This window comes from Dermacentor variabilis, chromosome 9 (genome assembly GCF_050947875.1).
Source record: "Dermacentor variabilis isolate Ectoservices chromosome 9, ASM5094787v1, whole genome shotgun sequence".
Classification (NCBI taxonomy): domain Eukaryota; kingdom Metazoa; phylum Arthropoda; class Arachnida; order Ixodida; family Ixodidae; genus Dermacentor; species Dermacentor variabilis.
This window is the reverse complement of record NC_134576.1, coordinates 91,473,611-91,490,218: the sequence shown is the minus strand read 5'-3', so window position 1 is coordinate 91,490,218 and position 16,608 is coordinate 91,473,611. Positions and strand designations below refer to the sequence as shown.

The 16,608-nt window shown below is 50.8% G+C and overlaps 2 protein-coding genes across 2 annotated transcripts in view; one reads left to right on the top strand and one right to left on the bottom strand.

Moving 5' to 3' along the window:
• Positions 1-4,627: 4,627 nt before the first annotated feature.
• On the top strand, positions 4,628-12,057 carry LOC142558440 (uncharacterized). The gene is made up of 4 exons (XM_075670575.1): positions 4,628-4,733; positions 6,856-7,046; positions 7,197-8,662; positions 11,973-12,057. Exons 1-4 carry the CDS (start codon positions 4,628-4,630, stop codon positions 12,055-12,057), a joined length of 1,848 nt encoding a protein of 615 aa, XP_075526690.1.
• Positions 12,058-13,626: 1,569 nt separating this feature from the next.
• Positions 13,627-16,608, bottom strand: part of LOC142558439 (uncharacterized) — a 73,430-nt gene continuing 70,448 nt past the window's right edge. The window contains exon 11 of the mRNA XM_075670574.1: positions 13,627-15,996. The gene's annotated coding sequence lies outside the window, so the exon portion shown is untranslated. The remainder of the gene's footprint in view (positions 15,997-16,608) is intronic.

Here is a 16,608-nt window from a genome sequence, read left to right as displayed (position 1 = left end):
ATTGTTTCAGGGGTCGTTACATGGCAACAGTGTTGGGTGTTTAGTAGCTTGTCTTTGCACGCTGTTAATAATCTATTCCTTCTCCAGTGCCCCTGTGAAGTGCCTACTTTCTGGACACAATGTGCTCTCCATGCATGCATGCATTTTTAGCTTGTAAAGACGTCTATTACCCCTTGCCTCAAGCTGGTCCTTGCTGATGTCACCCAAGGCATTGGGGAGTATGGCAATGTACACTTACAAAACAGTGTTGATACCAGTGAAACCAAATTAATCGAGCTGCTGTTCTTTTTTTGTCCACTCCATCCTGGTTAGTTACAATGAGCAATGTCCGAACAGAAGGCATATGTAGTTGGTCGTGCATAGCCTGCGCACTAAGACTTTTTGGCATGTTATGACCTTAGCACAATGTTTATATGTAAAAACCTGATGTGTTGATGACTTCCTTCTCTTTATCATACTTTGCCTGATGGAGCCAGCAAGTGGTTCAACCAGATGTTCAACAGGCTTCCCACTAGTTTTCCCAGAGTCTCCTTTACCAGGGTGCTGCTCATAGATATCTGTTTTCTTGACCTTGCACTGCACGTCAACCATGGCCACACCTGCTAAACCTTAGCATGCAATCAAAAAAGTGCTATACATCATGTTGCTCCAAACTCATGACATGTGCTACAAGGCCTTGAAGAACACCCTATTTACGCCCTTATCATACTGTATGGAGCTTCGCATGATAAGTGCGACAATTAACATCTGCTGGTTTTTCAATTTTATTCCTGTCCAGCTTGCTGAAAGCTATCCTGAGTGTTTCAAAAGCAAACGACCGCTGCTGGACAAGTAGTGCTTAAAACAAGGGTCGCTATAACCACATATGTCACACGAAATGAAGAAGGCCACTGAGTATACAGGCGGTTTACTTCACATCCAACAAGCTTGGTTCTCCCTTTGCTAGTGAGTAAACTCAACTTGCCCCGAATATATGGCCAGTGACAAACTGTGTGCCAGATGCTGTTTCCCCTGCAAAGCTGAATATGTGTATGAGATCCTGACACCTTGCAGCGGCTTCTACACTGGGCAAACAGGCTACTAGAAAAACGACTGCCTTTACTAATATGCTAATAACATGAAAACGGGCAGAAATTTGGCTATTCATTGGACCCAACTGCAGGTGTTCAACTGCAGGTCTTCCACCAGATCTGTGTCGTTCACAGGAACTGGAGCTATACAAATGCAGATAAAAACAATAATGTTTGAAAGTAGTAGAGTTGAACTATATTCTGCAGAAGCAGTGCTACCTGCAGCTCTGCTACTTACAGCCACAATTCATGGCTGCACCACCATGCAAAGGCACCATTCTTGAATTATTAACTTCTGTTATATTTCTGGTGGCCATATATTACAATTACATATGCACATTGTGTGCAATATGGTTAAATGTCAATTATGATAACCATTCCTAATCTGAAATGCAACAAAAGAGCAAATACAGGCAACAAATTGCAATTCAAAGAGACAAAAGACAACCAGTGCACAGGATGAGTGACAGACTTCCTTTAATTAAAAAAAAAAGTCTCGTGTCAACACCAGCAACGGGTAGCAATCTTTCAAGCTTGGGTGACAGAGGCAAAACATAGCAAAATGCTACAATCACACTCAAATGTAAAACGACCTTGGACACAACAAACCGACATCATATTGTACAGAATGAAAGGGCAAGACTCCATCCAAGAACACTATGGCATCACATACTTGACATGGTGTAAAAAATGTTAACATGCCCTACCCATAAAAAAAAAATACGGGAAATGCACCTTAAAATGCAATGTGCAGAGTCTGAAAAAAAAACCCAAAAAAGGTTTTGCGAAATCTCAATTATTAAAATTGTCAAACTGTCTTCTCACTTCTTAATGAACCTGCACAGCTGAAAAGGAAGGAAAGAAAGCCCAATGCACAGGGCTGCAGAAAATGTCACCAAATCAATATACTTTGCTTACCAAGGATACCTCTGGTTTAGTTGTGGTCTGACTGCACAATAATTGTGTAGAAGCTTTTCTTTTTTAGAATGGTTTAGCAGATAGGCAAAAAATGACCATAAGAGCACCAGGCATATGCATAGTCTATGCACAAAAAGCCACTGCTTTCTTTTATTTTTTTTTCTCTACTACTATTCACGAGCATTTAAGTGCCTTAATAGCACTGCTAACATCCTACTGCAAAACACAAAATTGGGCAATTTGTGGCATAAATAAAATTAGTTTTACTTATAATGCGAAACAATGATGCAGTAGCTGGTGAAATATGCGCAGGAAGCTTGCTTCATGCGGTGTTTGTTGAAGTGAGCATTTGCCAATGCAAGTCAGTAATCTCCTTTAAACAAGTAAAATAAGTACAAGTCGTATTTATTTGTGGGAGTTGTGCCTCCCAGTGTTGAAGTGGAAAGACTCGACTTTACTTCCTCCTCTTTCATATCCGGACTTGGCCACTGGTCTCCACCAAAACAACCCTTTAGCTTCTTACTGCTGATGTCGTTTTGGTTTTCTCAAATCTATATTTGGGCTACCCATTGCTAGGTCTCGCGCTGTGCTTGAGGAAAACAAGACACCAACAGCCCCATCCATAAATCTGAGAAGCCAAGCACTAGAAGAAGATTAATGAAGCAGATGCACCCAATCACTGTCATTACATGTAAGAAAATTTAACATAGGACTGCCTTCAGAAGTGGGAAGGTGAACTTCAAGGCATGGACGCCAGCTCTATATACAGTATACAGACATTGAGCAGGTGTTAGTCAATCATGGCACCTCTTGGCTAGATCCCGCTCTCCAGGATCAGTATTCACCACGACTGTACCTTCAGCAGAGTGGCTGAAATGTAGAATTGTGGACTGCCAATCTTTTGATTGTATGTTTTAATACTCTCAGCACAATAAGAACTTTATCTGTAATATTCTAGCAAGAAATTTGGGAATTGCAGTGAAAACACCAGTAGAGATCAGAACAACCAGGGGAGTTAGCTGTAACAAGAAGACTAGCACAAGCACAAGAATTCAGGTGGGCACACTACATGCCTTTGTTCTGGTAGCGGTCCTCTACTTTGATGCTACAGTTAATGATCTCGAACGAGTTCAAGGAGCAAGAATTTAGCCCAGAAAAAATATTACACTGAACAGCTGTATCTAGTATAATTTTGCCTATGCAGCTTTATATAACCCTGTCCACACGTACCTAAAGCACGAGTGGCATTGTGAAAAAAAAAACGAGCTTTTGATATTGCTTTGCAGAAAATTCATCTGTTTCGGCCTAACAGTATATATATATACTGTGCATACCTGCATTTGGTATACCTTATCACCAAGTGTAAGTCACCTTCTTACCTCATCAGCGAATCACTCCTGCAACCACGTGTGCTGGTCTTGGTTTTACCTGCATTTCCACCTGTGCAGTTGGTAAAAGTCTTTGGCTGTTTACTGTAACTTCATATTTCAAGCATTTGGCTGCATAAGAGGCTTTGGCAACACTGACAACCCTAATGCCTGGACAGGCTTCACGAAAGGCCACCAGTACCTCCTCGTTGCAGACTGTGCTCCACATTCTTCTTTTTTCGACTGTGACTAAGAACCCATATATCTTTCCCCCGAAGCGGCTGGTATTGGCGATGCTTTGATGCAGAAAAAGGCTATTGTCGCACATGTCAAACTTAGGCCACAATCTAATCTGGCACAGGTGGAAATAGTCTTTTCTTTCCCAGATGCTGGTTCAGCCTCACGAGGCACATTCCTTCAGTCAATTTGCACACTGTCAATGTGAGTGAGACTGAACAAAGGTTGGCTATGGTGTCGGGTTTCTTGCCTGGTTTCGATAGTGGCATCATTACCAAGTGTTTCCGCTCTCAGGGGAATTTCAATATTCCAGATTTCATTGATTACAAGCAATAACGCTCGCTTCCTCATTTCGGCGAGATTCATCAAAATCTGCAAGATGACTCCCATCTTTGCCACGTGCGCTTTAAATGTTGACATGCTCGAGAGCAACAACAGGTTCTGCCATCACAAAGAAGTTTTCCATTTCTTCTTTGGCAAGTGGTCATTAAGGTGCGTACAACTCTGGTGATGATCAGTCACTCTGGGGTAGTCAGGGAAAGCATCCGCAGCTTGTTCCTCAAATTTCTCAGATGTGCACTGAAGATCGAGCAGCGTGTTTTCAATAGTAATACAGTACTTCATTCATCTTGTTATAGCCGAGAATGTGTCACAGCTTAATGAGACCTATACATTCAACCGATGCACAGTGGTCCATCCACTAGTCTCTGGCAAGTTTCTTAGCATGACCTCTTGCCTGCTCAGTCTTGTGCAGAACATTGATCAGAGTTGCTCGCACAAAATTTTGGCGTGTAGCCAAAATTTAAGTATGCAGTATGCAGCTTGGCCTGCTTACCCCAAAGTTGCAGCAGGTGCTTGTCAGGGCTGGATGTTGCCCCAGTAAGCTCTAGTTCGCACGTCGCTCTTTGCAGAGTGTAAAGGATTTGTGTTGCTAGCGATTCTTCAACACCTTCACATTCTGCAGACTCAAGTGCATCACAGAAATGGTCCCAGCCTGAAACATTTTCACCCCTACATCAAGTGTTATATCGGATAATGGTTGCTGCCTCTTGGGGCAGAGTCACACTGACACTGGATGAAGGCTCCAGTTGCCATGCTAGGCAAGTGTACTTCCCTTCTGGTTTTAATGGAGGGTGTGGAAGTTGGGACAGATGGTGTCACTTGCTAATCTGTTGTCTGTGGTGTCTGCTTCGTCAAGGTGGCATCCTCTTGGCAGCATGTCTTTGCATCCCCAATGTGGGTGATGTTCATTCAGCTCACCTCGACCGAGTATTCTGTGCTCAGGAAAGCGAATTTGAAGATGAGCTTCACCTCACTACATATATGTATTGCGGTGGGACTATTCAGCATGTGAAAATAAAAATGCCGGAAATATAGAGTTCGAGAGCACCTGAGATTATAGTAAAGCGGGCGGGGCAGCATCTTCAGGGTAACAAGGACGTCAAAGCTGGAACTAGGGCTGCCATACATCCCATCACCGCAATACACTGCTTGCTTCATCGCATTACACAAATGTGTTGCGGTGAAGTTAGTGCAGACGCATATACACATTCATTTGTTCCAACTTTGCACAGAACCCTGCGTCCAAATGCTAAAGCTAAGAGCGCGAAAAACGGGCAAAGATGCAGCTGAACATCACAGGGCACAGTATTAAGCTCTACCTCACTGTTTATCGCGCCCTTAGTACCAATAATATTAAACATCTACTCTGCATTTTAGTTCGTGCAATTCTGGCTGACCATGTGATGTCCCTAAAGCTGCGTTATGTTCACTACGCGATAATTGTCGTAAAGCCCACGGTAAAATTAAACCACATGAAGTCACGGATAGCGCACTAGCGCTGAACACGATTGAAAACATGCGTTCGCTGCACCATTGCAAGGACGCGTGAACAGTTGTGAGCAAACACCACCTTAAGCATTATATTACGTAACGTAAGTCGTGGCGAAGAACACGTGCAATATACCTCCGCCTACGACGCCCGTCAAGTAAAGGTACATGTGCGATGTGATGACACTGCCGAAAAGAGCGAACACGGCGACGCTGCTGCACAGCGCCGGTTCGCAAATTGCATTGCCGAGGCGCTACGCTAATTGAATATTTCGAACGTCAGCACCACTGAATTCTTCAGAAATACGGGTCTCACACCAGCAGAGTTCACCGAGACCAAAGCCGACATGCCACACCACTACTACTGCACGACTTTTCGCCAACAAATACTGAACCCAATGCAGAGACATCATACGGTTCATATAACCAGCGGTCGGCGTAGAACGCCGATTCAACACGGCACATGGCGCCATGACATTACTTGGCACCACCACCGCGCCCTCTCCAAAGTCCTTAAACGATCCTATCCCAAGGCACCTAGGATCGGGTGACGTTATTTTTGTACGAAACACAGACGCACGCACGTCTACGGAGTGGCGAGGAGCATAGAGTTTCCTACAAAAATTTTTGTAGAAAACTCTATGGAGAGGAGCTGCTCGGCGCCGTGTGGAACGCAGGGCCCGGCGCACCATGCTGCCGGAACAATGGACGGCCTACCGCCGCGTGGATGCTGTCTGCCGACGACGCAGACGGCAAAGCTGGGAGAGCCTCTCCTCCTCCATCAGTCGCAATCCAGATGGTGCTCGAGCTTGGCGCCTGCTAAGGTCACTGATGGATGCTCCGAGCGCGCAACGCCAGTCCTTAACCGCGGCCGTCCTCATGGGCATCAGCGAGCGGGCCCTGGTCGAGCGCCTAGCCGACCGGTTTGCTGAGAGGTCTCCAGTCCCGCAGATCCTGCCCTCGACGGTCGCCGCAAAACGCTGCCTCCCCCCCTGCCACCATCCAGAGTGGGTGGCAGCACAGATCTCCGCCCTATGCAGCGAGCCTCTCCGCATGCACGAGCTCGAGTCGGCGCTATAGCTCTCACACGACGACGGAGTGCTCCAGGAACCGACGGGATAACCTGTCAGATGCTGCGTAACCTTGCAGAGCCACAACGGGTACGACTCCTGGAGCAGTTCAGCTCCTACTGGAGCACCGGGGTCCTGCCTGAGAACTGGCTGACGGCTGTGGTGGTGCCTATGCTGAAGCGACGGAAGCCTGCGACTTCGCTCTCCTCCTACAGGCCAGTCTCCCTTACCTCTGCAGCATATGCAAGCTGATGGAGAAGATGGCCCTATCACGGCTCGAATGGATAGCTGCCCAGCAGAAGTACTTTGCAGAACAGCAATCTGGCTTCATGCAAAAGCGCTGAACGGCGGACTCCATCGCAGATGTGGTGGCCACCTTGGAGGATGCCAGGGGCAGTGGGGACGTCGCCATGCTGCTGCTCCTGGACGTCCAGAGTGCCTTTGACCGGCTGCCGCACGAGGTGATCGAGGCTAAACTGGACTGCTTAGGCGTCACCGGATGTCTCCGGGGCTTCATCTCTGCCTTCCTGGTGGGCCGGAGTTTTCATGTACGGGTAGGCAAGGTGCTCAGCGATCCCAGAGACATTACCTCCGGTGTCCCGCAGGGATCAGTGCTGAGCCCTTTCCTCTTCAACCTGGCACTGGCAGGACTCGCAGCAGCACTACCGGCTAACAGCCGCTACCCAGTCTGCTGCGCTATCTAGGCAGATGATGTGGCGCTGTGGATACGAGGACCCAGGAGAAGCATCGCTGCCATCCGGGGCTCTCTACAGCGGGCATTAGAAGCGGTCATCTCCTTCGGTGGCATTGGCCTCTCCGTGTCCCCGGCAAAGACAGAGGCACTACTTGTACACCCGCTAGCCTCCGCACGCCTCTACGTGAAACAGCTGCGCATTGCAAACACCACCGTCCCATGGAAGCGGCAGGTCACGTATTTAGGCCTAACCATTGATCATCGGCTCTCCTGGATTCCTGCTGTCAAGGCTGTCACCTCCAAAGTACGAAGAGTCCAGGGGGCAGTGAGCAAGATGCAGCAGCGTGGTCGGGGCTGCACCGTCAAGTGGGCGCTGCGGATGAACCAAGCGGCGGCCACATCCATCCTGCTATATGCCCTGCCGCTGGTTCTACTATCTCCAGCCAGGAAGCAACAACTCGAGAGACTGCACAGGAGTGCAGTTAGGAGCATCCTCGGTCTCCCCAAGCACTCTCGAATTGCTGCCACACTGGCTGAGGCTGGCGAATGGCCACTGTCGCTGCACATGCTCCAACGTGCCCTTGGGCACACTGACCGTCTGCACCGTGCTCCAGATGGCGGGGTTCTGCTCTGCCGACTGCGGAGCCAGCCACTATCTCGCATGGGGGGCCTCTGTCAGCTCTACGAGGAGCTGATTGTACAGCGACCAGTGCCCATGGTCACACCTCCGCCACACGAGAAGCCTCCAGAGGTGCACCTATCCCTGAATGGAGCATCAAAGCGCCGGACGCCAGCAGCAGCACTACAACAGGCAGCTACTGGCAAACTCCTGGAAGAGCTGGACGGCAGGCTGCTCGTGTACACGGATGGCTCCGTGCTCTCCAATTGCTCCGCAGCGGCGGCATGTACCATCCCATCTGAGGGCAGGAGCAGGCAGTGCCGACTTCCTTTTCGCGCGAGCTCCACAGCAGCTGAGCTGGCGGGACTCCACCTGGCTGCAGATCTCCTGGCCGAGGACCCCCCGACAAAACCAGTGGCGGTGCTAAGTGACTCGCGACTGGCTCTCCAAGCACTCTCCGATCACCATCGACACGGAGTCACTCAGACCCTCCTGAGAGCAAAAATCTCGGCCCTCTCTGCAGTGGGCGTAGCCATATCCTTCCACTGGCTGCCTTCCCACGTAGGGATCGCTGGAAACGAGGAGGCGGATGTCCTTGCTCAGGCCGCCCACCACCCGACCGTTCCACTCACCGGAGCAGTCGCAGGATCGGACTTCTCCAGGCAGAGACTCAAACAGCTGCTCACATCCAGCCATCCGGATAGCAGGGTAGCTACCAACCGCGCCCCAAAACTCCTCCCTGAGAACGGCCTCTCGCGACGGGACCGTTCCACACTCCTTCGTCTGCACACGGGCTCCGTGTGGACGGCAGCTAGGCTCCATGCCAAGGGACGCATCGCCTCGTCGGCCTGCAGAAGGTGCGGTGACGCCGAGACCCTCGAGCACCTACTCTGCACCTGTCCTGCATTAGCCCAGGAGCGCGCTCCAGGCACTGCCACCTACCGACGGTATGGACTCCCGGCTACCTCAGAGACACACCTGCTCTTCCCGGCCCGCTACCACCTCCCAGCACTGGCAAGCCTGCTTGAATATGTGTACACAAACGGGCTCCTAGATCGCCAATAGACTTCGGCCTCGCACGGCCTCTGCCCGAGCGCCGGCCATCACCCCTGGATGATGCTGACGTCTGCTGCCTGAAACCTACTCTCCCTTTCCCCCTCTATCCTCTCATCTTACTTTCCCCGCCCCCATTCTCCATTACGCTGCGCCGTGCTCCCATATGGGCTGCAGAACTGAGCGTATTTTCCCTCTCCCAAATCACGAAGAAGTAGAAGAAGAAGGAGCGCATGTTGGCGCCGTTGCTACGCTCGAGCAGTGTAGGCGGCGCCACGGTCGAGGAAGGAGCATGACAGAGGAGAAACGAGGAGTGAAGGCGGAGAAGGAGAGTGTCATCTTTATGAAGTTTACGGGGTTTTAGTGCGAACCGTGCTTCTATCACCACGGCTCGAATCACCGCGCGAGCAAGTGTCACCGGGATCCACCCTGATTGGCCTCCCGAGTGGCGGCCCCCGGGTGCCCTCTCCACCCGAGCTCTCTATCGCTGAGCGCTTCATCGCCGTGGCAGATGCTCACAGGCCCGCAACGAATTTGCTACATGGGAGAGAGAGAGAAACAACTTTATTTGACCAAGGGGTTTGGGCACGTAGGTCCCAGGGTCCACGCACGACCCCACTGCACTACATGTTTGTGAGTTCATGGAGTTCCATGACTTGGCAGCCTGGTCAATGGCGATCTTCTGCCTGGCCGGGTCAGTTGAGCGCAGCAGGGTCTCCCATTCCTCCCAGGTAGTGAGGAGCTCCGGGCCCCACGGGGGTGGGTCCGCCGGGCATTCAAAGAGAATGTGGGTAAACGTAGCATGAGGGTGAGTGCATTGAGCACACGACGGGGTGTATGCTCCCGGGTGATGCGGGATAGGAAATAGGGGGAGGGAAGGGTGCGTGTCTGGAGGCGGCGCCATAATATTTGGTGATAATTCTCAAGGGGTTGGTGGGGTGGGGGCTGGGTTATAGCTGGCGTTCGGCGCGATATATGCTTGGGTCGACTCGCTGAACGAGTGCATGCGCTCCCGGGAAGAGCTCGACTACGATTCCGCCATCGCCCGGTTGATGAGACCTCGGGCGTGGTCATTGGCGGCTTCGTTGCTGGGGTTCCCAGATTCCACAGGCACCCAGATCAGTTCCACATGGCGGGCGGGTTTGCGGAGGGCGAGCCGAGAATGCGGAAAGTGGCCTCGTGGACTCGTTGTCATGCAAAATTTAGGAGTGCGGTTTTTGAGTCGGTTCAGGACGTACCAGGCACCAGTGTGTGTGAGGGCAAGCGCGATCGCCGCTCCTTCAGAGGATTCCGAGGTGGATGCACCAGGAAGGTGGAGAGTTGCGATGGGTTCGAGTGTTTTGCCAACAACTACAGCTGCCGCATCTTCGCCCGTGCAGGATGCGTCCACCAATACGCCGTCGGCTTCAAAACCGCAAAATTTGTCGAGAGCTTTTAAATGGGCTTTGCGGCGGGCCGAATAATAGGTGGCAGGGGTATTCCGAGGGAGGGGTTTTACTATGAGCTGAGTGTGTATGGGGAGGGAAGCGGGTAGGAGTGTAGGGTCGGCTGCTGGTATGCGACTTTGGAGAGCGTCTAGTATGTAACGTCTTGTGAAAGACTTGAGCTAAGCGAGTGTATTGTGCTTGTCTGTGGGCCTCTATAGTTCGTGTGTCGTGTTGTGGAGCCCAAGCTCGAGAAGTTTGGTGGTTTGCATGTTAGGGGGGAACTGTAGGGCCACCTTGTAGGCTTTACGAAGCATAGCATCAGGGTGGCGATTTCTTCTTGAAGTCGAAGGTATGGAATTGTGTACAGGAAACTAGCTGCTGGGCGGAGTACGAAGACATGAATGAGACGACACAAATCTTGCTCCTTCATGCCATAGTGTTTGCCGGAAACTCTGCAGATGAGGTGCGACAATACATCCTTCACCTGCTTGATAATAATATAATATAATATTTGGGGTTTTACGTGCCAAAACCACTTTCTGATTATGAGGCACGCCGTAGTGGAGGACTCCGGAAATTTTGACCACCTGGGGTTCTTTAACGTGCACCTAAATCTAAGCACACGGGTGTTTTCGCATTTCGCCCCCATCGAAATGCGGCCGCCGTGGCCGGGATTCGATCCTGCGACCTCGTGCTCAGCAGCCCAACACCATAGCCACTGAGCAACCACGGCGGGTCTTCACCTGCTTGAGTTTCCGGATAGTGAGTGTTCCGGCCGTTGCTCTGAATGTGAAGGCCCAAAATACGGAGTGTGTCGACCTCCAGGATAGGGTGTCCGGCAAGAGTAACGGTGATGGGGGCCGTGGGAAGAGTATGTGGTGAGGGACGCATAAGAAGTATCTGAGAGCTTTCCGGGGAACAGGAGAGACCAATGCTTTGTCCATGCTGTTGTGTGATGTTTGTGGTGGTTTGTAAGGTTTCCTCTATGTCACCATCACTGCCGTGGGTGGTCCACAGAGTGATGTCGTCTGTATAGAGGGTGTGGTGAAGGTGAGGGATATTGTGAAGAGTGCAGGCTAAGGGAATGAGTGTGGAATTGAAGAGAAAAGGAGAAAGGACAAAACCTTGCAGAGTGCCCACTCCGCTGAGGGTGTATGGAGGGTATGCATGGGAACTCATATGAACCTCGGCCGTGCGTGCCGAGAGGAATGCTCGTACATGCGGGCGCCTACATTGAAGGGGGAGAGAGCCGCCATGATCGCTTGGTGTTCTATGTGATCAAAGGCCTTGGACAAGTCCAGGGCGAAGACGGCTTTAGTATGAGCAGGGATGAGAGGGTCAAAGATGTGCGTCAACTGAAGCATGACATCTTGGTTGGAGAGATCTAGGCGGAAGCCCACCATGCTGTGTGGATGTGCGTTGTTGTCATGCATATGCTGATTGAGTCTGTTTAAAGCAACATGCTCGAGCAGTTTCCCAAGACATGATGTGAGTGATATGGGGTGGAGGTTTGATACGGTGTGGGGTTTGTTCTGTTTTGTGATGATGATAATTTTGGCGTGGCGCCAGGACTGTGGCAGGGTGCCCTCTCTCCAGCATTGATTAAAATATTCTGTAATCGATGTGATAAATTGATCATCCAGATTACGGAGCATAGAGTTTGTTATTCTGTCCTATCCTGGTGCAGAGTTTGTGCGGATGTTTTGGAGGGCCATGCGGACCATTTGTTTCGAAATATTGGTGTCAGGGCCTCATTCGGGACTCCTGTGTAGGGTGATAGAGGGATGGAGGTGCCGGGTGCCATGTGTTCTGTCCGGAGCTGGTCCAGAAGGGTGTCGGGGGAAAGCGTGGAGTTGTGAATGAGGCATGTAATGTGGTGTTGTGACGCTGTGCGCGAGTGTATGGGGTCAACAAGGTGCCGTAGGAATTGCCATGGGTTCTTGGTAGAGAGGTTGCCAGATATACTGTTGCACACCTGACCCCAGTTGGAACAGCACAGCTCCTAGGCGTGCGCAGCAATTTGTGTCTGTAGCATGGCCAGTCATTGTTTTAACTTTCTATTATCTTTCTGTCGTTTCCATCTCTCCAAGATGCTGTCCATGGTGTGCCTCCCAGGGTGGGCTAGGCGCGTGTCCAGTGTTGGGGTGTCGGGTGGCGTGGTAATGCGTTGTATGTGTGCAGTTATGTTGTTTAGGAGAGATGCGACCCTATGATCAATGTCTTGTGTTGGGGTGTTTGGGAGTTATCGGCGTGCGAACCGGATTGCGTCCCATTTAATAAGATTGTGGGTTAGGAGTCGAGGGCGGTGTTGTGTGTGAGGTATTTGTATTGCGATATTGTAATGGTCGCTTCCGAGTGTGTGTTGCGAACGTGACCACGAGAGGCCTTCGAGGCAACGGCTGAGTGTAAGGTCCGGACTAGTGTCCATGGTTACCCTATTGTCGATTCGGGTTGGTGTGTGAAAGTTATGTGTAGTAAGGCGCAGCTAGGTCTTGGATGGTAGTCCAAAGCCTGCGACCCGGTGTTGTGGTGTACCGATAACCCCGGTCTGTATGCTAAGAGTTAAGGTCGTCTCCTATGAGTAGGGGATTTCGGCCCATGATGCGATGGATTTTCTGGAGTAGAGCATCGAGAGTGGTCATGGCTTGGCATGGGGTGTGGTATATGTTGGCAAAAAAGATTGGAGCTGTACTACGTTTCATGGGGATGATTTCGATGAGGACGCATGGGGTCGTGGAGGTGATTGTGTGTTCTTGGTAGGTAATAGTGCGATGTGTCAGTGTGGACACCCGAGTGTTGTCGGCGGTGTCTGAGTGCACTGTGTGATAACTGTGAAGTTTGGCTTGGTGCTGTGTGTCCTGTAACAAAAGGAGCTTTAGGTATATGGCAGGGAGGGTAGGTATTAAGAGTTGCAGCGGCGCACGCTTGCCTCGAAAGCAGCGGCAGTTCCATTGGGTTAGTGATAGGTGGGTAGAATTATCCCGGCCCGCCATTTTGGAGCATGGGTGGGGTGAGAATAGGTTTTCTTGGTAGTAACGGAAGCGGGATAGGAGGAGTAGGTGGGTGTAGGATGGATGTAGGGGACCCCTCACGTGAAGAGCTGGTATTTGTCTCTAGCCTCTAAAGGCACGTCTCAAATTGTGCACAAGTATGTTGAGAGTTAGGCTTAAGCGTGTGAAACGTTTGTCCACCTATTGCTCAAGGCGACAAGATAGCTGCTCGACGAGTGTTGTGAATTTAATTTCAAGGCGCGCCTCCAGAGCTACCAATTAAGCATCATATTTGGATTCCAAGTCTTCGAGATCAGCCTGATAATCGTCATGCGAGTCCAACGTGCGTTTCTTTCTAGGGGGGGGGGGTGAGAGGGGGGGTATGGCAGGTGTGTCGGGTTACTCTATACAGTGGGTGGGAGGATTCGTTCTGGGGAGAGATGTAGGGGTGGGGAGGAGGGGGGAACAGGGTTGTGCGTTAAAAGTGTTGTGAGGTGGCTTACCTCCACGTGAAGAGCCCGAAGCTCCTGGTCACAGAGGTCTGAGGTAAGCGGGGTGTTGCTTATTTATGGTCACGTTGGGCGTCTTCAGCTTGTCGGCCCATGTCGGTTGGTCCGAGCTCTTGGAGCGCCCTGTTTGTTGGCTGGCAGATGGTTCTGGGCGTACGGATCCTGCACTACACACTAAGTGGTTGTCTACTCGTCGCTGGGATCGTGCTTCGCATTCGGAGGTGGGCTTGGTTGTCCTATGGAGGTAATGGTGCTTGCATTCCCGGGTCCCGGACAAATGCGGGCCTTGGCAAATGATGCAGACTGGATTGCATGTTGGAGTTGGCTCCTTCGGGTGTAACTCGCCGCATCTGGGGCACTTGTGTGTCCTAGCTTGGATACAGACATCTGTGAGGTGTCCTATGGTCCAGCAGTTACTGCAGGTTTCGACCCTTGGTGTATAGGGCGTGCACAGATGCAGCTCTCCACCATAAACAATTTTTCGGGGGACGATGGCTTGACCAAAGGCGATGACTATTGAACGTGTGAGTCCCATCCGTTGAGCATCTAGTATAGTAATGTGGGGATTGCGGACGATCAAGTCTGCTACAAGTCCTTGTGCTGATTCTTTCCAGTAGGCGTTCGTAATAACTCCCCGAACAGAGCCATCAGGAGGTGCAACATATGCCGCCATGGCATACTCAAATCGGTCGTAGATGATGTACGAGCTTGAGAGCATCATCTTGATTCGCCGCAGACACTATGCAAGTGTTATTGACGGGGTGAATCTGAAGTGTCAGCGTAGATGGGTTGGTCAGTGCAGCGGCCTGCATGAGAGCGTTGAGGAAGTAGCGTGGCTAGTGCGTCGTCAGGTCAAGGCCTCCCCAAGAGCGGAAGACGACTTTATATTCGTCTGGGGGAAGAGCCGGCCGTTGGCTTGATCTTTTGTGCAGCTGTATGGAGCACACATAGCGGCGTCGAGGAGCTGTGTGGTGCGGGAGTTGTGGCGGTCTTCCGCGTCTCCCGACCGACAGGATCGGCATTTGTACCTTGGGTCGCTTTTCTGGTTTCCCGGTGGTTCGCTTGGGCTCTCAGGACTTAATTGGGTCCAGTCCCGAGGGTCATACTGGCTCGGGTCCATGTCCGTACCTTGCACTTGAACCTCCATGCTGGCCACAGTAGGGGAGGTTGCGTCGCGAGGCTTAGCACGGCAGTGGCACAAAGGCGCCGGGTTTTCGGGCCTGGTGTCCCTCCTGGGGCTCGCCCAAACCTTAAGAGGGGTCAGTAGAGAGTGCTCACCTATATGAAGGCGTTCGTGTAGTTGTGGGCACTCAAGATATCAGCGATTGGCAATTTTCGCTGTCACAGTGCGGAGCCGAAGCGAAGAGGACCCAGCGGCCAGTCCCGGGAAGAAGACGGTCTGCTACATTAGGCATTTGCTGCTGCGACTCATCGTCCTCACGCTTGGCGGGCTGCTTACCGGTTAGCCCTAGCGCAGTGGGCTCGCATACTTGATTGCTCTTGCGGTAAGCCTTTGCCCGTAAGCACCAAGACTGTCACACTATGCTGTATCTTGGGTGAATAAACCCGCGTTTGTTGGCAATCTGACTCTGGAGCCTTCTCTGCGCCGTGTCGGAGAGTTGACGAACCCTGCCGTAGCGCCTTTATGCGCTACTGCAGAAGCGCCGTGTCCTGTAGAGGGGCGTTGTGCCCATTCCTGACCGTCGCTCCTAGGGTGAGTCTTGTGCAAACCCATCTCCACAACGGGAACGTATCAACAAGGCTCTACTGTATATGGGTAAGGTTGAGGGCATGTGGCAAGGATAAGCACACTGCACAGGACATGTAATATGTGAATGTTATCTTAACTTCTGCCGCATCCCCTATGGTAAGGAAAGAAAGAGAGTGAGTGAGTGTGCGTGTGTGTATGCCTACGTGCAGAAATAATAATAAATAGAAAGTACCACAAAGGAATACAATATAGGAAGTAGAACACTGCACCTCTGACATGTGCACTGTGCCTGCTCAGCCGGCTAAGGAGAGAATAGCAGTGGCAGCATGCTGTCGAGTAGGACAAGCCCTACTAGCTGTTGCTATGCTGGCTATGGTCCGGGCTATCTCCTTCACTAAATTTCTGTATGAAGCTCTGCAGGCTTGGTGGGCAGGCACTTGCACTCTTTGAAGTTGCCAGATTGCTCAGACGAGTCAGAAGCTGCAATACTGCTGGATGCACCTGTGTAAAGAGCCCAATTGGCATGTGTTTTACATATTCCAAAACCATGACACCAGCGGGAACTTTATATGCCGTACAAAGTAAAAACAACATTTCCAGCCACTGCTCTTAATTTCTAATTCGCTTAGCATTCACAGGATTCTTTAGGCCCTTTTCAATAGCCATCTTTGTCTCTAACCATTTTCTTGCCAACTTGAGTCATTCGGTTAATGGGCTGAGCACAATGATGCTGTGATGAAGGATCTGGGCTCAAAACCAACCGTTAGACCAATTTTGGTCTTTATGTGACATTGAGTACCTGCTGCTATTCAACGAACCTCTTTGATGGCAACTTTGGTAATTGGGTATGTGCCATAGTGGGTATGTGTGGTACTCATCAATGTAAAAAAAGAAACCTTTAGAAATTCTCTGATGCTGGGCAGAATCAAACTTGCATTATATATATTCAGACATGTGACATGTACAAACTTCGCTGTGGCAGTGCTAGATTGTGCAGTCTTAGAGGGACGCGCGAGATGAGAACCTGGATGCATTTTCACGCCTCAAACATGACGCATGTTGGCAGTGGTAATGCAGTTTGTCACTAAACTACTTTAATGCTAATTGTGAGAA

What these genes read in the sequence shown, in the direction of transcription:
- LOC142558440 (XM_075670575.1), top strand. Translation starts at nt 4,628, where the DNA reads ATGGTTGCTGCCTCTTGGGGCAGAGTCACACTGACACTGGATGAAGGC. An exon ending in TTTTAATGGAGGGTGTGGAA is followed by an intron (nt 4,734 to 6,855) that starts GTTGGGACAGAT and finishes ACTCCATCGCAG; the next exon opens with ATGTGGTGGCCACCTTGGAG. An exon ending in GCCTCGTCGGCCTGCAGAAG is followed by an intron (nt 8,663 to 11,972) that starts GTGCGGTGACGC and finishes ATCCTGGTGCAG; the next exon opens with AGTTTGTGCGGATGTTTTGG.